Source organism: Diabrotica virgifera, chromosome 6 (genome assembly GCF_917563875.1).
Source record: "Diabrotica virgifera virgifera chromosome 6, PGI_DIABVI_V3a".
NCBI lineage: Eukaryota > Metazoa > Arthropoda > Insecta > Coleoptera > Chrysomelidae > Diabrotica > Diabrotica virgifera.
Genome location: NC_065448.1, coordinates 37,739,243 through 37,765,215, shown reverse-complemented (window position 1 = coordinate 37,765,215; position 25,973 = coordinate 37,739,243). Strand labels below are relative to the sequence as shown.

Here is a 25,973-nt window from a genome sequence, read left to right as displayed (position 1 = left end):
TTTGGTATCGTTTAATTGAATTTGGTCATACATACAAAACCTCGTATCTGTCCAAAAGTTAAATACAAGTTGTAAGGAGGAAACCAAGCATGCCTTGCAGATCGTACAAGGAGCTTGAAATCGTATATTAATACTACTAAGAAATGTTAAATACTAGCATTGGGAAATCTTCTCGGGAAGAATAGAAAAACACTAAAGTATAGTACAAGTTAGTATCTTGTATTTTGTATGTTCTACAAAAACATATTTATACCGATAGTGAATGACCCAATCACAATGAGAAAGATTAAAAAATTAACTGAGATAGGTAAGTCAAATATTAAAGAACGACAGAATCAATTAAGTACTTATCGACTTGTAAATATAATAGTTAACAACAAAAATCAAACAGCAGAGATCAAAAGACGAGTTAGACTGGCATGGGCGGCATTTGGCAAACTAAGCTACATCCTTAAAAACAAGAGATATCCACAACATCTTAAGACCAACGTATACAATCAATGAGTACTCCCTGTTCTCACTTATGGTTCCCAAACGTGGACGTTTACAATAGCAAACGTGGACAAAATCATAAAAACGCAAAGAGCACTGGAAAGACAAATGTTGCACATAAGACTAATGTATAAAAAGAGAAACGAGTGGATAAGAGAGAAACAAAAGTAAGGGATGTTAGACAAGAAGTTGCAAAATTGAAATGGAGATTTGCCGGACACAATATAAGACAAAAAAAGACCGATGGAACAAAATTCTTATAAATTGGAGTCCGTGGGAACATAAACGAAGCAGAGGAAAGCCTCAAATGAGATGGGCAGATGATATCAAGAAGCACGTGGGCTCTAAGTGGATGACTGTAGCGACAGATGGACCAAAGAAGACTAATTAGATAGATTGATAGTAGACATATACAGGGTGTTTGGTAAAGAATGGGCCATAGCTTAACCTTAGATTCCTGAGCTTAAAATAGGTCGATTTAAGCCAAGTTACCTTAGTACAAAAGTTGATAATAACCGAAATACAGAGTGTCAAAGTTAAACTTTAATTTTATTTATTTTTGAATATTTCCTGACAGCCATAGGACAATAACACGAAATTTGGTAAGTGGTGCTGGTATTGTATAATCTACTAAATTATGTTAAACAAACAATTCTGGCTACTACCAGACGCGTAGGACGGGGGAACGTGAATGGTTAACCCTTCCCAAATTCTACGCCACTGGCGGAATTGCTATTTTAGTGCAATTTTTTGACTTTCCAACACTTTATATGTAAAAAACATACTCTTCATTCGTAACGATAAAGCCATTAGTTTTCGAGATATTTGAAGCTAAAAACGAAGGAGCATAATACATTAATCAAAAATAAGTGTGCCTTTTCATATTTAACTTCAAATATCTCAAAAACTAATGACTTTATCGTTACGAATGAAGAGTATATTATTTGCATAGAAAGTTTTCCAGAATCTAAAAATTATGCTAAAATGGCAGTTTCATCCGTGGCATAGAATTTGGGAAGGGTCAACCATTCACTTTCCCCTGTCGTACGCCTCTGGTAGTAGCTAGAAACGATTATATAACAGAATTTAGTAGGGTGTACAGTGCCTACACTTTCTGCCAAGTATCACACGGATATGTCAAATTATTTTAAAGTATTCTTTTTTTTAATAATTTATTCTTTATTTAAAATGTTAAGAAACATGTGTGCCCGGTACTATAAAACTATTTGACATATCCTTATGGTACTTGGCAGAAAGTGTAGGTGCTGTACACCCTACTAAATTATGTTAAATAATCGTTTGTGGTTAATACCAGAGGCGTACGACACGACAGGTGAAAGTGAATGGTTGACCCCAAATTCTACGTCACTGATGAAACTGCTATTTTAGCATAATTTTTAGATTCTCCAGTACTTTCTATGCAAAAAATTTACTTTTTATTCATAACGATAAAGTCATTAGTTTTCGAGATATTTGAAGTTAAAAATGGAAAGGCACACTTATTTTGATTAATGTATTATGCTAATATATCAAAAATAAATAAAATAAAAGTTTAATTTTGACAGCCTGTATTTAGGTTATTATCAACTTTTGTACTAAGGTAAGTTAATCGACTTATTTTAAGCTCAGGAATCTAAGGTTAAGCTATGGCCCATTCTTTACCAAACACCCTGTATAAGGCAGATGTCACTGAAAGAGGGGACTTTCAGTATAATAAGAACGATTTGGGTGTGGTAATTGGTAAATTTTAGAGAACTGCTTAATGATGAACCAGATGAAAGTGATGAGAGACAAGTAGAAATGGCAGAGGATGTTAATGAGTCGGCGGAAATAAGGGAAATCATACACAGTGGCGCACCCAGTGGGGGGTTTTGGGGGTTAAAACCCCTCCCAGGGCATATAACAAAGATATATAAAGAATAGTATTAAAGCACTAAAATCGGCTAAACTTCTAACTTTTTTAAAGTAAGACGGATTATGAAACCTTTTGTTTCGATTCGGGATAGCTTCAGGGAAATCCTTGAATACTTGGCATGAATAATTACAAATGAGAATTGCATTCTTATAGGCGGAAAATCCATTTTCCAAAGTGCATCTCAAAGTGTTTACACAATAAAAATTCACAACTTGGAAACTAATCATGAGAATGAGTTTAATTTTCATATTCGGAGGATTTTGAGGTCGTTAAAGAGGAATATGGGGTCGGCGAAGCTGCAGAGGTACCTGGTGCCAGGAATCTACGTCATCTCTAGGAGTTTTATAGAAATTCGTTATTGAAAATAATTTATTATCTCGGGGTTTTAAGATCGCTGAACAAGAATATTGCAACGAAGATGCTGTAACGAGATACCTGGTGCCCTGTATCTACGTCGTCTCTGGGAATTGTATGAAAATTCGTAATAAAATTTGTTGCAACTTGTTATTCCGGGGTTTTTAAGGTAACTAAGAGTTTTAATCATATACTCGAGGTTCTGGCATCTCTATATCTAAAAAAATTATTATTAATAGTGAAAAAAAATTTCGAATTATTTTTTTTTCATAATTTTCGCTCTGAACTAAATTAACTTACTGTTATTGTTATTCACCGTTGAATTTTATAACGAATTTCTATAAAACTCCAGAAGACGAAGTAGAGTCCGGGCACCAGGTAACTCATACTCAGACAGCATCTTCCATGCAATATTTATTGCAAAACCCCAGGAGATAATATAGATACCGGGCACCAGGTACCTCGTACAGCATCGTCGAAGCAATATTCGGGTTCAGCGACCTCAATAACCTCGGAATAAATTTCAATGATTTTCATAATGAATTTCCATAAAACTCCAGGAGATGACGTGCCTACTGGGATAACGGGCACCAGGTACCTCTTACAGCTTCGCCGAACCCACATTCCTTGTTTAGCGACCTCAAAACTCCCGAGTATAAAAATATAACTCATTTCCATGATTATTTTCTGAGTTGAGAATTTTTTTTTTGACACTTTAAGAAGCATTTTGGAAAATACATTTTATCTACTCTATGTCATATTATGTATAAGTTTTTAGTTTGTGAAAACTGTCATTATAGTATAGATCGCAGTTCGTAAAGTGTGCGTGAAGTATTAACTATGTATTTTAAATGGGATTTACTTTTTCGCACTGTTTTTTGGCACACTTTCATATAATCAAATATCCTTAACTTTTGCTTTGTCATGGTGATGACATAATGAGCAATAAATTACAACAAAAGTTTTGACAGTTGTAGAATAGAAATGAATTCCAGTGACGAAGAGTTACAAAGTTACAGTTTTTTATTTGTTTGTCGTAGATAAAATATTGTATGAAACTGTGCGTGAAGTACTTTTTGCGAACTTTTTGCGGCTCGCTCCGCTGTCGCTCGTGCTCTAAACATCGCGTGCGTTCGTAAAAAGCATACTTCACGAACTGTTTCATAAATAGCTATTCTGTTTACAACAATGCAATTTTTATTTGTACAGCTGGTTCCAAAAAAAACTGATACGACTCTTAAAGCGTATTTTGTAGAAAATTGAGCAGTGTACTTTCTTCTTCTTCTTCTTTTTGTTTTTGGTCTCGCTGCAATGCAATAACCAGCACGATTTATTGGCGATCTTGATGTAGTCTGGCTCTAAGCCATATCAAAATCGCTGACTATGTTCTTGTAAAAAGCTTTTAATGAGGTCTGATATAAAGAATATGAGTTTAATTATATTTAATTTATTATATTTTGAAGGATAAATGCTTATTATTTACATACTGCCACTGTCACTGCCAAATCTTAAAATTTGTCAGATAACTTCAACCTCAAAAAATGGTTGTTTGTTTGTTTATATTATTATTTGTCTGTCATAATAAATATAATATAATGTCAGACCAATCATACACTGCCCAAAATGAACAAATCTTACTAAGAGTCGTATCAGTTTTTTTAGGAACCAGCTGTACCTCATGCCGAGCATTCAAGAATTTTCCTAATGATCTCTCGAATCGAACGCAAAGGTTTCATAACGTAATGCTTTATATTCTCGCCTACAGGAAAATGTAACTTGTTTTTCACAAACAATACAAAAAAAATTCGGTGTTCAATCCAACCCCTCCCAGAGGAGAATTCTCGGTGAGCCACTGATCATACATAGCATAAAAACAATAAAAGTGCAGGCAGCAATGGTAGATATTACTGCAGAATTAATCAAGCATGGGGGAGAAGCACTTATAACAACACCGATATGTAGCCTGCTGACGAAAATCTGGGAGCGAGAGGAAATGCCCGAAGTATGGAGAGAGGCAATAGTATGTCCCATTCATAAGAAGGGTGATAGAAAAGTTTGAGAAAACTACAGGGGTATGACTCTCTAGATGTAACGTATAAGGTACTCGCCGGTCATAAAAAGCTGAATGGAAAGGCACTTAAAACTTAAACTAGCAGGTTGGTGAATACCAAGAAGGATTCAAAAAGGGCAGATCGACCGTAGTTAAATATTTGTGTTGAAATTGATTCAGAGCAGTACCTATGAGTAACAGTTAAAGCTAAGCCTCCTCTTTATAGATTTCAAACAAGCTTACAATTATGTTTAAGAAGTCTTCTGTACCAGGCCCTGAGAATATTTGAAATTCCGAAAAAGATGGTCAGAAGGGTCGACAATAGAGAAAGGATACAGGAAATCCTAACAGAAACATTGAAGTTAAATAAGGGGATTAAAACAGGAAGATCCACAGTATTCTTTGTTGGTATGATCTATGAGAACAGAAGCCAGGTTCTGGCAACTGCGGACGATGTAGTGTTAATGTCAATGGAGCTGAAAAGAAACTGCTGAGGAGTTTCAAACTCTTTGAAGCGAAGGTTAAGCAGTATGGACTGAGTATTAATGAGGAAAAAAACAAAGTATATGGAAATAGGGCAGACCACATATATGAAGACATACAACTAAAGACTACCACAAACAACCAGAGTAAAGAATATTGCTTCAAAAAGGTGACGCAGTTTGAGTATCAAGGATTAACTCTAACAAATAAATTGGAAGAAATCCAAGAAATTGAAAAGCCAATTTCGAGAGGAAGGAAGACTGTCGGGGCCCGGCCCACACAAACTACTAAGAGAAAAAAAAACATCTTGGGAGAGGTAAAATTGAGACTATACCGAACAGTGATCCAGTCCACAGTCCTTTATGTAAGCTAAAGATGGGTTATGTACAAAAACCAAGAAAATGTGCTGAGCATCTGGGAGCGGAGTGTCCTAAGGAAGATATTCGGGGAAGTAAAAGAAGATGAAGACGTTTGAAGGAGACGAACAAATGCAGAGATCAAAGAGCTGTACCGGAAATCAGAAATTAGCCAGATCGTCAGACCAAACAGATTTAGACGGTTAGGTCCTCTTGCGAGAATGGCTGACGGAAGGTGGTTAAAGGACTCGCTGCTGAAAGGAAAAGAAAAAAGAGAAGAGGACGACCACGGAAAAAGGGGCTAGAAGCGTGTAAGGAAAGACTTGGAAACAATCGCGAAAACAAATTGGAGAACTGCGGAAAGGGACAGAAGAAAATGGAGAAAAACCGTGGAGAAATTTTAAGCTATGGGCCTTTAAGCCTTGTTAAGCTGTATATAAGAAATTAATCGGACGCCTTTATTTATTATGATTTTTCAAAATGTATTATTTTTGTTTTCAACTAACAAAACACCTAACATTTAATTTAGGTACCTACTTTATTTAGAACAAATATTTATTTAGCGTATGGCTACATCACAGGTTCATATATATACATATATATAAATTACAAACAACAGTAAATACAAAAATATTCTACAAACAAACATCTAGATTATAAATATATTCGATTGACTCTTTTGTAGCAACCAGGAAATCCGAAGGGTTGCCTTTATAGGATCTAATCGGGCATTCCTCTACCATGTGTTTTACTGTTTGCCTTTCGGCGCCGCAGTCGCAATTTGGTGATTGTATTTTTCCCCATCTGAAAAGTGAGTCGGAACATCTGCCACAGTTCGTCCTTATTCTATTGAGTGTGGTCCAAATTCGTCTCGGTTGGTTGAAGCCCTCAGGTTTGCTTGTAATACATGGCATGTTCCAGTTAGCTGGTGCAGCGTTATTCTCCCATTGTTCTCTCCACCGTTCAGTTACATTAAAGTTTTGATCTACTAGCCTTTTTGCTGTTTTTAGAGGCGGGTGTCTTGAACGGAGCCTATTTATGTCTCTGGCGGAAGTTCCGACTTGGTAGCGGAGCTCAGGATCAGTACTGATTTTTGTAAATTCTCTGACAAGGGCATGTACAAAGCTGGTAACCAGTAAGTGGGCGTGGCCTTGATTGTGCCCGATATAATTCGCATGGCTTGGTTGAGTTGGACATCAACACGGTGAGTATGTGGACTGTTTATCCATACTGGTGCACAGTATTCCGCTACGGGGTATACCAGTCCTAATGCTGTCGATCTAAGTGTGGGTGCTGAGGAGCCCCATGTAGTGCCGCAGAGCTTTTGCAGGATGTTGTTACGAGTTCGGAGTTTTGCAGCAGTCTTAGTAAGATGCTCTTTAAAGTTTAGCGTTCTGTCAAGTGTAACACCTAAGTATTTTGGGTGTTTATTATAGTTAAGGAGTCTGTCCTCAAAATGGATTTGAGGTTGATAGTTGGCCATCTTGTTGTTCAAATGGAAGCAGGACACTTCTGTCTTAGTTGGATTGGGTTGCAATCTCCATTTGCGGAAATAATTCCCTAGGGCATTTATATCGTTTGTTAGAATGCGTTCAGTGACCTCGAATTCTTTATGACTTGCGGCAAGCGTCCAGTCGTCTGCGTATCCAAACTTTTTTGATGTGGTTTCTGGCATGTCTGCTATGTAGAGGCTGAAAAGCATGGGAGCCAGCACGGATCCTTATGGAAGTCCATTATTCAGTTTTCTTTGGGTACTAGTCTTGTCTCCCAATATAACTTTAAAACATCTGTTGGATAGCATGGCGTTAATAACCTCAGTGGTCTTTCTGCATGGGATTATTCGCATTAATTTATATATTGCCCCTTGTCGCCACACAGTGTCGTAAGCAGCAGATAGATCGATGAAGACAGCGGTTGTTTTTAATTGCTTTTGAAAGTTTGATTCCACATAATTGGTCAGGGCGAGTACCTGGTCTGTGCAGCTGCGGTTTGGCCGAAATCCTGCCTGTTCCACCGGTAAGTGTTGGAATATGGTTTTGCTGATTCTATTATACAACAGTCTTTCGAACAATTTGTACACCATACTTAAGAGTGCGATGGGGCGGTAGTTTTTCGGTGAATTATTACTTTTCCCTGGTTTTAAAATGGCGACGATTTTTGCATTTTTGAGTTGGTGGGGGACGTTTCCCGTTTGAAGGATGTCAGAAAAGAATTTTGCGAGCCATTGCCTAGTGAATCTGCCACTATGTTTGAGGAACTCAGCGTGAATGGCGTCGAAACCCGGCGCTTTTCCTGTTTTCATTTCATTTAGGGCTTGCGATATTTCTTCATGCGTAAATGGGTTGGAATATTCTGTTGAGTGTGCAAGACTAGATTTTATGGTTTTGAGGTCTTTTTTTACTTTAATTGTATGTAAACGATTTTGAGGTGCCCTAGAGGTTGACACTATGTGCGTAGCTATTTGGTCTGGAGTTACTAGGTTGGTTTGGCGAGCGGGTGGGTTGCTACTTCCGAGTTTCCGTAGTAGGGACCAAGCTTGTCGACTTGACTTCTGAAAGTCTAGGTTTTCTACTGTCTGGGTCCATTTTTCACGCCTGGCAGCATCAATGCTGTGGAGTAGTTCGTCTGCAATCTCCTGCTTTCCATCTTCGCAATATTCTTCATACAGTTTTTCGCTCTGTTCTGTCCAACCAGGGATATATTTTTGCGGTATCCTCTAGGGATTGTCGCTTTTGCTGAGGTGATTATTGCTCCTGTTAGTCTCCCGTAGTTCTGGCTCTTTGGTGGAATCCATCCTAGGCATTTGTCAAGGTTACTGGTGAAAGCAGACCGGTTAGCTTTCTTGAAGTTCCATCTGGGGCGTGGGAACGATCTTATAATCGGAATGCTGATACCGATCTTGATTAGGACGGGGCGATGTTGACTATGTGGAAAGTCAGGCATAACCCTTCGTGATGCTGCTAGCGGTTGGCCTTTGTTGTCAATGGTAACAAAACAGAGATCAGGGTTATATTCTCTCCTCCAGGCCGCAGATCTGAAAGTGCCTCTATCTTTGGCGTCGAATAGAAGGTGGGCACCACATTCCACAAGGGACGTGCCATTTCTGTCAGTGTCTGAGTATTTCCACATCTCATGGTGGCTGTTGAAATCCCCTACGTATATGGCTGGGTGTTCATAGGGATTAAGAACTTGAACAGGCCAGGTAATAGCAGGAGGTTTGTATATGTTAGCTATTATGACATTGCCTATTTTCACAGTTACCTCGTGGATGTTGTTCTCGGTAGAAGTGGCGATTAATGCTGCATTTTCTATGTTTGAACGGACATATGTTGCCACTCCGTAAGCTCTATCGTAGGTAGCGCCCAAAAGATCATAGCCGGGGATTTTTCCTCTTGAGCTTAGTTGACGTTCGTTTTCTGTGTGCGTTTCCTGAAGTGCTACTAGGTCAACTTCGTTGTCTTTTAAAAGTCTGTGCAGGATTTGTCATCTTGCCCTGCTTATGCCTTCTATATTAAAATGGCAAACTCGTATGCTTGGTCCGAGTTCTTTGGTCAAGTGGTCCTGATAAGGTCCATTTACAAGTGTCATTTCTGGAAAGATTTTCTGTGATATTTGAAGACGCGAACTAGCTTTACACCCCTTAGAACAAATAAAACACAGTGACGCACCCGGGGGGTTTGGGGGTTAAACCCCCCTCCAGGCCATATAAAAAATAAGTATATAAAAGATAGTAGGAAAATGTAACTTGTCTTTCACAAACAATACAAAAAAATTCGGTTATAATTATATTCTACTTATACAAGTTAAATGAAACAAGTTATTAGGGGTATGTTTCTATAAATGTACATTAATAGAAATCTTCCAATATTATTTCTAAGCGTATATAATAAAATATGTTTTAGTGGCTGTGATTCCAGTGTACGCGGCTAATGATTTTAAAAAGCAACAGGCCTACCGCCTAAATATTTCGTGTTGGTATCATGTGATGTCACGGGCTATGGCGCGGATGACGTGTAACGGTAAGTATACTGGACGCACTGTACAACAAACATTTTGTAGGACACCAAAATATGCCCAAATTGTATAATATATTGCCTATCTTGTAGTAGAATCGAACCGAAACGAAAACGCATTAAACAACGAAAAAATATTTTAAACAATACATCAATACAATATTAAACTTGAAATAATAATGTATTATGTAAATTATTTCATACGAATATTATCGAAATACAAAAAAATCCATAGAAATTCTAAAACCACAGATCCCGTGCGGATTTTCCACGAACATCTGCTTTTGTAGATATTACAGATTCCTGCATATTATTGTTTCGAACATGGAACATGTGTGTGCGATGAAATTGTTGAGAAAGAAATATGGCTGCGTCAAATTGTAGTGTTTAATGACGTTTAGGTTGTGATGTTAAAAGTGTAATAAAAACGATTTGTGTGTTGTAAGTGGTAAATTTCGTAAAGTTTTTCGTCGATGATAGTTTTTATTACATAATTGGTAAGTCGGCAATCATTGATTTTCATCTATGTAAGAAATACATAAGGTATTATTTATATCGTTTCTTTTCACCTTTTCGGCTTTTTAACTGTTTTTATGTTTAATTTTCTATTATAACTTTAGCATCTCAAGGTCTGCAGAAGGTAAATTGATAATTATATTCAGTGTTTGTGTAAAAATATGCAATATAACTTTTGCTTTTTATGGAGCAAGGATCCTTATATGAAAATATGACATTTTAAGAAGTTGAATTGAACATCAAATAGGAGTCACGTTAGGCTGTATTTATAAATTACTTAAGTATTCGTATTGTAATATTTCGATTTGGCTTGATCGAATTTAGTTGCTATTAGTTTCCTACAACACCCAACAGACCAAAAATTAAGGAGAATGTTAAGGCTAAACACACCTACTTACTTCTGATATTTTTCTGGCGATTTTTGCACATGTTTAATTACATAGATAAAAGAAGCAAATTCAAGACATTACATATTAGTAAACATGTAGAGAAAACATGTTTTAGTTATATCCCTAACCTATGAATTCAAATTTTTGTTTCTTGCCAAAACATTTTCTGTATCTAAAATTAGCATACTTGAACTCTAAAACATTAAGTTTATATTAGTTCATTATATCTAAATATAACAAATTTAATGTATGAGTGTCTGAGTTTCATTTCTTCTGAGTAATATCACATACCCTTGTGATTATTAGTAAGAATTGTTATACAACAAAAGAATTTACTCATATTTAATATTTAAGTGTAAGAATAAATTGTTTTTACTTCACAATAAGTTCATAAAATGATGTCATTGTTGTTTTAATAAGTACAAGGGGAATACAAATGATTATTATTCAAAAAAATCAATAAACATGAAGTTTAAACTTCAATATAACATTTTTAAACCTTGTTTGTTGAAGTATCTTAAAATAATCTTGTTGTCTGATACTTTTTATGTGTCTAAAACGTAGAGTTTATGACAAATGTATCTTGCCTGTAACTACATTCGACTCGACTCATTCAGCGAAGACTGTACTAACTCATTTTTTTAAGTTTTCGAATAAAGCAAGATAAAGTTTTGATTAATGCAAAAAATCAGTGGCTTCTTATTTTCTAAATTGTTTTTATATTTATCCATTGTGTTTACCATATTGTTCTATTTGTGCTTTTGAACATGTCAATTTTTTTTCTTTATATGGTTTTTGAATGAGTTAGTACAGTATTCGCTGGAAAAAATCGAGAAAATCCTGGATAGTACATCCTGGATACTTATTTATACTTATAAAATGCACCTTCTATTCACGTGTATTATTTTTATCTAATAGAAATTTATACGCTGTACAACTTTTAAAACGTAAACAATGTTGTTCATGTAGGCGTATTTGACTTAACCTTAAAATGCGAAAACTATACTAACTCACGAGACAATGACGATTCCGTTCGGAATGCCGAGGAAGACTATACTAACTTTGATTGAGATAGCTTATTACCTATCTCAGATGGTATTTTCTCCCCAAGCTAACATTTTAAGGTCCCTCTTGTTTTTTTTTTTAAATAACTAATAGAAACCAATTTTTTTGCTTTGTTAGAACATTTGACCTTAGAATAATTTAAACAATTTATAAAAACTTATATATTTTGCTCTTTTTCTTATTAAAAAAAAATAAATAAATTTTAAAAATCATTAGCGTGGATGTCCCCGACCTGATTTTTCAATGAATCCATAGCAATATTTTCATCATGGAGGTTTAATAACTTATTTTGTAATAGTTTACATGTACCCTAATAACCACTTATTCCAACCATACAACAACAGTTTTAAAATGTAATATAAATAACTTAATATGACAGCTTAAAGTTTGTCCCCAACTGTCCGCGTCATTAGCGTGGACCAACAGTTAACAGTTTAAAATTCCCGCGTGATATACCCAACCGGAAATTACCGTTTATATTTAAATTTCTATCCCCTCCAACAATACACTTAAGGTATTTTTCCTGCGCAATATTTATTTAGTCTTCAGAGATACGTGTTAAAAAGTATGTGCACGTGGTCGTGTATTAAGCTTCGTGATTAGAGTGGAGGTAAGTTTTTCAGAAAAAATCAAAATTAAAAAAGTTAACTTATGATCATATTTGGCACTAATAAATAAGCTTTTAATTAGAATATCTTTCTTTATTCAAAAAATACTGAGGGAATTTTTATAAGAAAATATACACATTTTGTCATTAGAGTGGCTATTTATTTTCGTCATTAGCGTGCACAAATTAAACCACGCTAATGATGTTATGCCATGCTAATGATTTATTTTTTATCTTTGTAGATTACTTTGAAAAACTAACTTTGACTAGTAAATAATGGCACGCAAAAAGCAAAGTGAAGAAGAAAGAAAACGTAAAAAAATGGAATGCGAAAAAAAAGGAGACAAAAAATTAAAAATAACGCAGAAAGATATAAAATAGAGCAGGAAAAAAAACATCAAATATATGAAAAAGCTAAGGAAAAGGGCATTGTTAAATTAAAAGAGGATTTAAGTCGCAGGGAACTAAAAGCAAAAAGGAAATCTTGGAAGGAGAATTCAAAAAAATATAGAAACCGGCAGAAATTTTTCAAAAATTTAAATGACAATACACCTCCAGTCAGTGAGAATGGTGAGCCTGAAGAACAAAACCCAGAAGTAAATTTTGAGGAAAATGAACCGTCCACTAGGTTTGCTTCGTCATTTAGTAGTACACCTATTAGCAGTGTAAGCAGACAAAAAAGGGAAGGAAAAAGGGTTAAAAGACGAAACCAAACGAAATTATTTAGGGAACTAAAAAAAACTCAACAGGAAAATAAAAAATTAAAATGTAAATTTGAAATGTATAAAAAAAGATTTTACAGAGCCATTAAGAAAAAAAAAGTCGGTTTTATCTCCTCAGTCAAAGGTTACAGAACTACTTAAAAATTCACCAACAGTCCCTAAGGAAGTAAAAAGACAATTACTTTTTGGAGAAGCTCTAAAAGATCTTTCTTCTAAATTTTTATCCCTAAAAGATGACAAGTCCAAACAAATATTTACAAAGGCAATAGAGGGTCCCAACTTGAGAAAATATAAACTACTGAAAGATGCCAAACAATTCCTTCCTCCAGGTTTAAGGAGGGCCAATAGGAATAGAACAGAAGTTTTTAAATACGAAAGAAAATCATTTACTGGTTTTAGCTTTTTAAAAAAGACCATACATGACTTCTACTTACAAGAAGAAAACTCTCGTATATGCCCTGGTAAAAAAGATACAGTTACAAGAAAATGCCAAAAAATGCAAAAAAGATACCTAAACAATACCTTAAAGAATTTATTTCACAAGTTTCAGTCAGAGTATCCATCATTGAAAGTGTCATATGCCTTATTTTGTAAAGTTCGCCCATTTTGGGTCATCTCTCAGAAATTAACGGGAAGGGATACATGCCTTTGTATACTGCATGAAAATGTAAAATTGCTTATAACAAGTTTATTTACAAATAAAATAATATTGGAAAAGGACATAGATACACTTCTTGAAACTTTGTGCTGTTCAAAATACAATGAAGCATGTTTGGAACGAAAATGTGAAAATTGCAAATTTAAGAAGATATTCTACCATGTGGAAGATGAAATGTGGATAAGAAAATTTGAATATGAGAGGTGGATTACGCTAAAAGAAAAACGAATTAGTGTCAAAACTAAAAAGGACATTCTTGTTCAGATTACCAAAAAGGAGAAAGTGAGGTCTAATCCAGCAACACTAATTCAGAAATTAGAACTGTATCAAAATAAAATTTTACGACATATTTTGACAATTAACCATCAATATTCAGTAATGAAGACATTAAAAGAAAGCCTAACTGAAAATGAAATTCTATTTCATATAGATTTTTCCGAAAATTTTCTCTGCAAGTATGCAAATGAAGCACAGTCTGTGCATTTTGGAGCATCCCGAGACCAAATAACACTTCATACTGGTATGATGTACCATAAATCAAAAAAAGAGGGTTTTTGTACCGTCTCCAAGTCCTTAAGACATGATCCTGCCTCCATAATGGCACATATGGAAATAATTATAAACCATTACCAGCATGAGTTAGAAACTGAATTTAAAACAATTCATTTTCTCTCAGACAGTCCAAGCAGCCAGTATCGAAATAAAAAAATGTTCTTTTACCTACAGCAAGTCTTACCAAAAATATTTCCACAAATCCAACATATTTCTTGGAACTATTCAGAGGCAGGACATGGAAAGGGAGCTCCAGATGGTATTGGTGCAACCATTAAAAGAACTGCAGATCAACTCATAACATTTAACCATGACATAAATAACTTTGATGTCTTTGTGAAATGTATTCAAGAAAACATCAACAATATACATATCAAATGTCTTAATGAAAATAATATTGAAAAATTTGATGCTTTTCTGCCTCCACTACTAAAACCATATAAAGGGACAATGCAAACACATCAAGTAACTTGGAATCACATTACTCGAGAGCTGAGTTTTAGAACTTTAAGCTGCTTTAAATGCAGCTTTGAGAATTGTATTCATTATGCGATTGAAAATAAAGTAGCGCCGCTACAGTCTTCATATTTAAGTGAGGAAAATGACAATGGAAGAGCCACTGCTCGGCCTACAGGAATAGAAGAATTTAGTGAAGATACCTGGGTTACAGCTATTTTTGATAATGATTGGTATCCAGGTAAGAGACTACAGTTTTTTACTATACTGCTTTTCTTTACTTTAAAATTTAATTGTTAAATTTTATTAAGCTATACACTTTTTTTCAGGAATCATTGAAAAAATTGATCGAAACATTATGACTGTTAACTTTATGATGAAAAATGGTAAAAGTTTTTTCTGGCCAGATATCGCTGATCGTCAAACTGTGACTACTAGAAATGGAATCTTATGTCAGCTAGTGCATCCACCTGAACCAGTTTCCAATAGATTCTACAAAATACAAGAATATGACTATATTGATAATTTATTTAAATCTTCAGTTTAGATGTTGTATGGTAAAGGAATGAAATCAAGTGAATGGTTTCACATAGCTGATGTTTCTTTTTTATTATTTCTACATTTTTTTGGGGCAAAATGTTAAAATGAAATGTTCTTTTTTCTTTTAATATAAGTTGATTTTTGATGTAAACTTAGGGGTTGTTTTATTTTTTATCATTAGAGTGGCAGGTAAATCATTAGAATGGACATTTTTTGTCAAAAAACCTATATATAAAAAGAATTAAGCTCAACTTTCTATCACATTTAATTAAGAACCTCTCAAAGTGCTTTATACATTATTTTCAAAAATTTAACAACAATATTTTTTTTTAAATCTAGTCAAGCCCAAAAAAATTATTTTGGAAGAAACACCCAGATAGGAGATAGGATAGTTTTCGTGGGATAATGTAAAGATATATAAGTTAGTACAATATCGAAGTGCAAAATTGGTTGCCTAAACGTAAACAAATTAACATAGAACTTTGTTCGGTGAAAGGCATCACGGTTATCTAATTTGTCAGGGGTGTAACTCAAAAACGCCAAAAATTGAGTTAGTACAGTCTTCGTTGGATGCGTCGAATGAACTGGAGACAACTGCATTTACAAGAAAACCTTAGAGCAGCTCGGTACAATCCAAAGAGCGATAGAGAGGGCCATGCTAGGGATTAGTTTGAGAGACAGGATTAGAAATATCGACAATAGTGAAAGAACAAAAATTACTGATGTTGCAGAACATATAGCAAGGCTCAAGTGGCAATGGGTTGGGCATTTTGCTCAAGATAATCTCTTAAAAATGGACACAGATTAAGAAACTGGAGACCAAGAGAGAACATGCGAGGTGTAGGCAGACCGCAGAAGAGGTGGACAGAAGATATCAAACAAATCACGGGCAAGCAGTGGATGAGGATTGCCAAGAGTAGAAATCAATGGAAGCAAATGGAAGAGGCCTTATTCAGCCATGTTCTTGGTATTACTCCGCATAAATGTATGTCATTACATATTTTGGTGAGGCGTTGAGGACCGTCCATGTTAAATAGTTTTATTAATTCAGAATATTATGCATTGTCAGGTCCAGGAGCTTTGCCGTCTTTCCAGCAGTGGACGTTGAAGAAGAAGATACTTTTTATATACAGAAAATGTATGTCTAATGGTCTGCAGTAATTCAAGTGAGATGTTTGCTGTTTGCTGCTCTTACTTGGAGCTCTCTGATATTCTCAAAGTTTGTTGTATGACTTGGTTTTCATTATAATTTTCTTCCACTCATTTCGATATGTACATAGTTCCCGCCAGTTTCTCATTTTCAGGACCTCTCTGTTGGTCGTCCCCTTGGTTTTCAGTTTCTTGCTTTCATCTGATGGCATTCTTAATTAGTAGATGATGTTTCCTTCTCTCTATGTGTACATTTTTATATACAGAAAAGTTATGTCTAATGGTCTCCAGTATTTCAAGTGAGATTAAATTTTTTTAAATCCATATTTTGAATTTTGAATGGGAAAATACCGTCCAAACTGAGCAATGGCTCAAAAAAAGTTATCAGAACAATGCCCATCGATTAGGTACAACTATTAAACTGTGGTGTGCTGAATTTAAACAGGTTTATACAGACACCAATGTTGCTAAGTGTTCTGGAAGGTCAATTGAGGCAGTTATTTCCGAAAGCATTAAAAATGCTAAAAATTTATATCGAAAAATTTTCAAATCAATTTTTCTATAAAAGGGTGTATCCTACCGACTGAAAGCAAGAGTACCTTTTAGTACTATAGTGCCTCAAAATTTAATAATCCAATGTCAAAAATGACGTGACATTCTCTGTTTTTATGTCATTAATTATTGTATGTGTGACTCCCATCATTTCTCATATTCTCTCATTTGGTATCCGATCTATTCTTAATTGCCTGTTGCTCTTCTCCAGAAATCCATTTCTGTTATCATTCTGTTATTTATTTCTGTTATTAGTATCATTTTCTCTGTTCTTTGTTTCATTTGCCAAACTTCACCTCCATAAATACAGGGTGGGGCATTAGTGTGACACAAGTCCAATTACCCGTTTGCCGTAAGGGATACAAAAAAAAAGTTATTTCGATAAAAGTTGGGACACAGATAGGACCATATTCTAAAAATATTTTTAGATATACAGGGTCACCCGTATTGACAGAGTGACACAAACTTATGTTTTTTTAAATAGAACACCTTGTATATTTTTACATTTTTGGATTCTTCTCGATCTCTTCTTTCTCAAAATATAGGATTTTGTAATATTATATGAGGTTGTTTAAAAGATAATTACGTTTTATTGTTAATTTCGTAGCAACATTCACACACTGTAGAATTGTAGTGATTTGACATCAAAGTTTTTGCAACAAAAATTATGTGAAATTTTATTAGGTGGCTGTGCAAATATTCAATCAAAAATAATTTTTCAAAATAAATGTAGATATTAATCTAGACTCTAGACTGATCCTTAATTTATTAATATTTAATGAGATATCCAAACACCTACATAGTTAATAACTAGAGTTACGTGTTGGTGCGTAAAATATGAATAAAAACATACAAGATTCTACCTAGTTGGCTATGACAATAAATTTGCTAAAATATTTGACATTATACTGTTTTTAAAGTTCCAGTTGCTTTGTTACCATTACTAATATTAATTTTTTTAATAAGTAACTGATTAAAATGGTTTTTTTGCTAGGAGAGTATAACAAAAATGTGATACTAGCACTAAGAATTTTTCATTAGCAATTCTTTAATTTATGGGTGGTGCCATAGCAACATGGGTGGTGACACAGAAATCTGCCAATGCATTAGATGTGTTTGAAAGAAAAGTATTACGTAGGATACTGGGCCCAATATGTGAAAATAACAACTGGCGAATTATGTATAATAGAGAAATATACGAGCAATATAGCGAACCAACTAAATACCAATACACTAAATACCAATACCAATACACTAAACTGCAGAGATTATGGTGGGCAGGGCACGTGATCCGCATGCATGAGAATAGAATCCCCAGAAAATTGCTGAATGCAAGAATGCAGGGAAGAAGACCTGTTGGAAGACCTAAAAAGAGATGGGAAGACGAAGTCGATGAGGATGCCAGGAACTTCCTGGGAATGCATTCATGGAAAAGAACAGCGGTAAATCGAAATGATTGGAGAAGCTTGTTGAAGGAGGCCAAGGCTCGATTTGGGCTGTAGTGCCATTGGATGGATGGATGGAAAACTAACTTTCCAAACAGGAGGGAATTCACTCGTTTGTAATGATTTTTCAAAAATAAAGAATAAGGGACGAGCAAGATTAAAACTACAGTATTTCAGTAACTTGGGTGGGATTCCATCAGGCCCTGGACCCTTATGTATGTTTAGCTGAGATAATTTGGTATATACCTCTGAAATAGATAAGTCACAACCAGTAATGTTGAAACTAGTGTTAGCCCTTGCACTATTTGGAATAGGACATTCGTCCTCACTATACACTGCAGCAAAGTACTGAGCCAACATCTTGGCTATGGTAGGACCATCGGAACTGGTTTGCCCATTATGGGTTAAAGTGTTTGGAATGCTATTGATTCTCTGATTAATTCTCTGATAAACAAAAACCAAGAAGAGACACTTTTGAAAGTATACTAAAATGGTTTCAACGGACTGGATACTTAAATTACCAGAAACCTGATTGATTAGTAATGGTAATAAAGCAACTGGAACTATAAAAATAGTATAATGGTATAGCCAACTAGGTAGAAATACTGGTATAGAAAACTAGGTAGTAAAAATAGCCAACTAGGTAGAATCTTGTATGTTTTTATTAATATTTTACGCACCAACAATCTTAACTACGTAGGTATTTGTATATCTCATCCAAAATTAATTATTAATTTATTATTAGTATTAGTTATATTTATATTAATATTAGTATTATTTATATTAATTATTAATTATTTATTATTAATTTATTAGTTTATTATAAACTAAGGATCAGTATAGATTAATATCTACTTTTTTTTTCGAAAAATTATTTTTGATTGAATATTTGCACAGCCACCTAATAAAATTTCACGTAATTTTTGCTGCAAAATTAATGTTTGGATTAAAGAATCACGAATAACTCAAAAATTAAAGCACTTAGGTATAGGAAATGCTTAAGAAATAAAAAAGTACCATAAAATATCATTTCATTAGAATACTAAAATACAGGGTTTTCCATTTAAGAAAACTCAGAAAATACTCATTCCGAGTTTTGACCAACCCTGTATATTAATATTAAACTTTTCGCTACATTATTAATGTTTAGCAATAGTAGACTACATTAAAAATGGTTTGACCATAAATAGAAACTTTGACGTCAAATCACCACAATTCTACAGGGTGTGAATCTTGCTACAAAATTAACAATAAAACGGAATTATCTTTTAAACTAACTCGTATAATATTACAAAACCCTATATTTTGAGAAAGAAGACATCGAGGAGAATCCAGAACTGTAAAAATATAGGGTATTCCTTAAAAAAAACATAAGTTTGTGTCACCCTGTCAATACGGGTGACTCTGTATATCTGAAAATACTTTTAAATTATGGTCCTATCCGTGCCCCAACTTTTATATAAATAACTTTTTTTTGTATCTCTTACGACAAACGAGTAATTGGACTTTGTCCCACTAATGCCCCACCCTGTATGTGATTACACTTTTAAGTATGGTATTTTATAATATGAGCTGTTTGTTCGCTTTAGATATTGTTTGGTCCCACAGAATGACGTTCTTCATGGATATGGCTTTTCTACCCTTTATGTTTCTGTCTTTTGTAGCAGCATCGAGTGTTCCATCGTGAGTTATCTTCATGCCCAGGTACTTGTATTCATCACACTGTTTAGTGCAAAAAGATACCGGACAGTAAACAGGATTAAAATTTGCTAATCTATAAAAAAACAAAGTCTATAGGAATAATCAACATATAAATATACTTTAAAAGACATGCAGGGATTATCCTATCTGTAAAATCGAGTTGCATTCTATTTTGTCAAATAATAATGATGTATTTGTAGAATAAGATTGTTATCGCCGAAAATATTTGAATTATTCGAAGGTTATTTTATTATTTGCATAACCCCATAAACATTGTTTTGGTACTCCTAAAAAATCACTAAAATAAGTTAGCTACCTACTTATTCATTCGGACAAGAGCATTAACTGTTAAATCTTATGACTAAAGAAATGTTGTTTATTTCTAGCTTGATGAATAACCTTACAATTTACTCTGTACTTTGTCAGTGAGCTAAAATTAAACCTTAGTTTGATTGGAAGCGGTAGATAACATTGTGAATGACACTTGTATATCAATGTTACAGTTTCAATTGATAATATTAGACTTTCCCATTTATCATTTCATTAATGTATCACTCCCACCGTTTGGCTCTCCTATAACACTGTTAAATCATATATGTGATTTTAGTTTATTTTTATTTTCTAGTAAATGTTCATTCATTGAACAATTTTAATGTACCGATGGGAATTTGTTTTTACTTTGTCTCACTCTAAAAAAAGTTTGATTTTAATATTTAGTATGTAATTTATTCTATTAATATTTGAATCCCTTTTATCTGCACATGTGAAGGTTGGTATATCAACAATGGAGGTGACATAAAAAATGTAAAACAGCACACTTCCGAAATCAATAAACATTTATAATCTAAATATAGAACATGTTATCAGATTTATAGACCAAGAGCTCATGACTATTATTTCAAAAAGGCAAACTTTTTAATTTATTTATTATTTTTTACGTCGTTGGTATTTATTTCTTCAATTTACTATTGTTTTTTGGAATAAGCCTCAATTTTACTTTAAAATTAAGTTTGGATGACGTTTGGATTTCCGCTTCGGAAGTCGTTCTCAAACATTAGTAAATTAAACAAATTTTGTTTTCGTTACTTTGTAAAAAAAATTATAATAATTTAATTATTTTATTTGACTCATTCTATGGATAATTCGAACATATACATTTTAAAGGAGATTACTTTAAAATGATATTATCAATGTTTTTGAGTTGCGTTCTGGGACGACTTATTGGAAGATTCATTACATAAAGTAAACTTTAACTTTTAATAATATCCGTCAGAAAAATCATAGCATGTGATTTGTATTTAAAACGGCAATAATGGCATTACAATTCTCCTATTAGTGATCCCATGGTAAATCATGAGGAAAAAACCTCGTGATACACAATGTATTTTACAAATACAATTCTTTGTTCTTTTTTGTTCATTGATAAGTTTAATTTTAGATAAAATAAAAAGAAAAAAAACTAAGAAGATGTAAACCACCGAGATGTCGAATCTGGTTTATATCTTAACGTAGTAAAAAAAAATTAATAAAAAATAATAATAAAAAATAAATAAAAACAAATTCAAAATATAATTAAATAAAAAGAATTACAAATGTAATTACAAAAAAATACAGTGATGAGCGTGCTAATAACCGGCAAATGAACACAAAAGATGGAAAACAATACATTGCGAAGTAAAAAGGGATAAAACTAGTAGAGGTCGAAATTATCGATATAAACGTATAAATTAACATTACATTGTTTCACAACTTGAGACATATCGGAGGAATATGACAACTTGTCAATGTGGCAGGAGAATTTTATAAATTACTCCTGTCACAGATGTCTAAAAGTGGGAAACTTTGTAATGTAATGTTAATTTATATCGATAATTTCCACCTCTATTAGTTTCATCTCTTTTTATATTTCACAATGTATTATGTTTTCCATCTTTTGCGTTATTTTTTCGATTATCGCGCTCATCATTGTATACAACCAAGACAGTGAATTATTTAAATAATTGTAGTATGTTAATTATTTAGAGTTAGAAATTCCTCTAATTGCAAAAAATTGTTTGTTTTAAAATATAACGATGTCTAGCTAATTAGTCTAAGAGCTGGGAGCGGATTTTGTGCGTGATAAGTAATATGGAAAAACTATATGGGGATATGTTGAACTAGTTGTGTACATTACTCTCCCCAACGGCCGGAAACCAGAGTTGGGGCCGAGGGTAGATATAAGGGGTCAAAGTCCCGGTTTTTATTATTTTTTTTGTGACGCTTTTGATAGAGATAGTGCACCAAAATTTGGGAATTAGTAGGTCATGACGTAACTAATTTAAATCTCCAGGGGCGGAACGCTGCGTGGCCGACAAAGGGGTGGGGGAAGGGTTGAATATTAAAATTATAATTGGGTTTTTGTGACGTTCCTGATCGAAATAGTGCACCAAAATTTGGGATTAAGTAGACCATGACATAACTAAGTAAAATCCCCAGAGCCGGAAAACAGATTGGGGGACGAGGGTAGTTATAGGAGGTTAAAGTCGCGGTTTTTATTATTTTTTTTGTTACGCTTATGATCGAGATAGTGCACCAAAATTTGGGAATTAGTAGGTCATGACGTAACTAATTTAAATCTCCAGGGGCGGAACGCTGCGTGGCCGACAATGGGGTGGGGGAGGGGTGAATATAAAAATTATAATTGAGTTCTTTGTGACGTTCCTGATCGAGATAGTGCACCAAAATTTGGGAATAAGTAGACCATGACATAACTAAGTTAAATCCTTAGAGCCGGAAACCAGAGTGGGGGACGAGGGTAGTTATAAGGGGTCAAAGTCGCGGTTTTTTCTATTTTTTTTTTTCTGACGCTAATGATCGAGATAGTGCACCAAAATTTGGGGATAACTAGTTCATGACGTAACTAAGTAAAATCTCTATGGGCGAACGCTGCGTGTCCGACAAAGGGGTGGGGCTGCAGGGGTGAATATATAAATTATAAGTGGTTTTTTGTGACATTTGTGATCGAGTTGGTGCCCCAAAATTTGGGAATAATTAGATTATGGCATAACTAAGTAAAATCTCCAGGGGCGGAACACTGTGTGGGGGACAAATGGGTGGGGGCAGAGGTGAATGTAAAAATTATAGGGGTTTTTTTGTGACGTTCGTGATGGATATGGTACGCCAAAATTTGGCAATAGTAGATCATGACATAACTAACTAAAATCTCCAGGGGCGGAACGCTGCTTGGGTATAAAGGGGTGGTGGGTACGGTTGAATATACAAATATAGGGGTTTTTGTGACCTTCGTTAACGAGATAGTGTACCAAAATTTGGGAATAAGTAGATCATGAAAAAACTAAATAAAATCTCCAGGGGGCGGACAAGGGTGTATACGCAAAATTTTTGGGTGATGCTCGTCAACGAGAATATGTCCGTAACTTGCACAATTCATTTATTGTAGAATCAAAATCCAAAAGAGCGGACAGCTAGGTGGGGTCAGCTAGTTTTGTTAAAAACGGTGTCACAATATTTTCATAAATAATGTAGAGAAAAACTAAATTTTTTTATATTTTTCAAAATAACATTATAACATTGATTTATGCAAATAATTATAATTATTTATAATTATAATTATAATTATAAATAATTATAATTATAATTATCCGGCAAAATAATTTCTTGATATTTGAGTTTACACGCTTTTCTAATATCCAATATATCTCTGCAATATTTTAAAGAATCTTCATTGAACAAAATAATTCTATCATTTTCGTTACAAGCAATTTTTAGAACACACGAAGCAATAACGTTTTCATCCATTTTTGAATACAACAATACAACCGTTCACTCAAAAATCACAGGCGTTACATAGGCGTTACATGCAAGGATATCAAATATCGTTATTTGGATATCAAATTCAACGCTCCAAGAGATTCGTGTCGGAACTAACCCAAGCGGATGATGACGCAGGAAATTCAAAATTTAATTTCGGTAGGAAATTTTAAATATAGCTTTAACTATTTAAATATAATGTTGTCCAGTTGGAATTTTTTTTAAATTGGTAAATTTTTAGGAAAAATAACCCCCACCTAGCTCTGTGCCCTTCTGGATTTTGATCATAGACATTTAAATTAATCAATTGTGCAAATTGCAGACATATTCTCGAGGACGATCATCACTCAAAAGTTTTGCATATTGACCCCTTTGGTCCCCCATGCAGCATTACGTCTCTAGAGATTTTGCTAAGTTACGTCATGATTTACTTATTCCCAAATTTTGGTGCACTATCCCGATCACGAACGCCACAAAAACCTCTTATAAATTTAATACACACTCCTACCCTTACCCCTTTGTTCCCCACACAGCGTTCCGCCCGTATATATTTTGTTTAGCTACGTCATGACCTATTTATTCCCAAATGTTGGTGCACTATTTCTATCAAGAACGTCACAAAAAACTCCTTATAATTTATATATTCACCCCTGCCCCTGCCCCTACCCCATTGTCCACAAAAGCAGCATTCTGCACCTGGGTATTTTACTTAGTTACGTCATGAACTAGTTATTCCAAAATTTTGGTACATTATCTCGATTATAAGCGTCAGAAAAAAATAGTAAAAGCCGCGAATTTGATCCTTTATAACTACCCTCGTCCCCCCTCTAGTTTCCGGCTCTGGGGATTTTACTTAGTAATGTGATGGTCTACTTATTCCCAAATTTTAGTGCACTATCTCGATCAGGAACGTCACAAAAAACCCCTTATAATTTTTATATTCACCCCTGTCTCCACCCCTTTGTCGGCCCCGCAGCGTTCCGCCCCTGGAGATTTTAATTAGTTACGTCATGACCTACTTATTCCCTAATTATGGTGCACTACCTCGATCATGAGCGTCACAAAAAACCCCTTATAATTTTTATATTCACCCCTGTCTCCACCCCTTTGTCGGCCCCGCAGCGTTCCGCCCCTGGAGATTTTAATTAGTTACGTCATGACCTACTTATTCCCTAATTATGGTGCACTACCTCGATCATGAGCGTCACAAAAAACCCCTTATAATTTTTATATTCACCCCTGTCTTCACCCCTTTGTCGGCCACGTCGCGTTCACCCCTGGAGATTTTAATTGGTTAGGTCATGACCTACTTATTCCCAAATTTTGGTGCACTATCTCGATCATGAGCGTCAGAAAAAAAATAATAAAAACCGCGACTTTGACCCCTTATAACTACCCTCGTTCCCCACTCTGGTTTTCGGCTTTGGGGATTTTACTTAGTTAGATCATGGTCTATTTATTCCCAAATTTTGGTGCACTATTTTGATCAGGAACGTCACAAAAAACCCCTTTTAATTTTTATATTCACCCCTGTCCTCACCCCTTTGTCGGCCACGCTGCGTTCCGCCCCTGGAGATTTTCATTCTTTACACCATGGTCTACTTATTCCCAAATTTTGGTGCACTATCTCGATCATGAACGTCACAAAAAAAAATAATAAAAACCGCGACTTTGACCCCTTATAACTACCCTCGTCCCCCACTCTGGTTTCCGGCTCTAAGGATTTAACTTAGTTATGTCATGGTCTACTTATTCCCAAATTTTGGTGCACTATCTCGATCAGGAACGTCACAAAAAACTCAATTATAATTTTTATATTCACCCCTCCCCCACCCCATTGTCGGCCACGCGGCGTTCCGCCCCTGGAGATTTAAATTAGTTACGTCATGACCTACTAATTCCCAAATTTTGGTGCACTATCTCGATCATAAGCGTAACAAAAAAAATAATAAAAACCGCGACTTTAACCTCCTATAACTACCCTCGTCCCCCAATCTGTTTTCCGGCTCTGGGGATTTTACTTAGTTATGTCATGGTCTACTTAATCCCAAATTTTGGTGCACTATTTCGATCAGGAACGTCACAAAAACCCAATTATAATTTTTATATTCAACCCTTCCCCCACCCCTTTGTCGGCCACGCAGCGTT

General features: G+C 34.6%; 2 protein-coding genes across 5 annotated transcripts in view; both read left to right on the top strand.

The window, feature by feature from the left end:
* Positions 1 to 9,980: 9,980 nt before the first annotated feature.
* The window catches only part of LOC114333789 (CLIP-associating protein), a 271,149-nt gene continuing 255,156 nt past the window's right edge, over positions 9,981 to 25,973 (top strand). For 3 of the 4 annotated variants that reach the window (XM_050653967.1, XM_050653966.1, XM_050653965.1), the window contains exon 1: positions 9,981 to 10,160. The gene's annotated coding sequence lies outside the window, so the exon portion shown is untranslated. The remainder of the gene's footprint in view (positions 10,161 to 25,973) is intronic. The other variant, XM_050653968.1, reaches the window with a different exon arrangement.
* On the top strand, positions 14,457 to 15,249 carry LOC126886865 (uncharacterized). Its single transcript, XM_050653985.1, has 2 exons — positions 14,457 to 14,869; positions 14,958 to 15,249. Exons 1-2 carry the CDS (start codon positions 14,623 to 14,625, stop codon positions 15,173 to 15,175), a joined length of 465 nt encoding a protein of 154 aa, XP_050509942.1. The 5' UTR covers positions 14,457 to 14,622; the 3' UTR covers positions 15,176 to 15,249.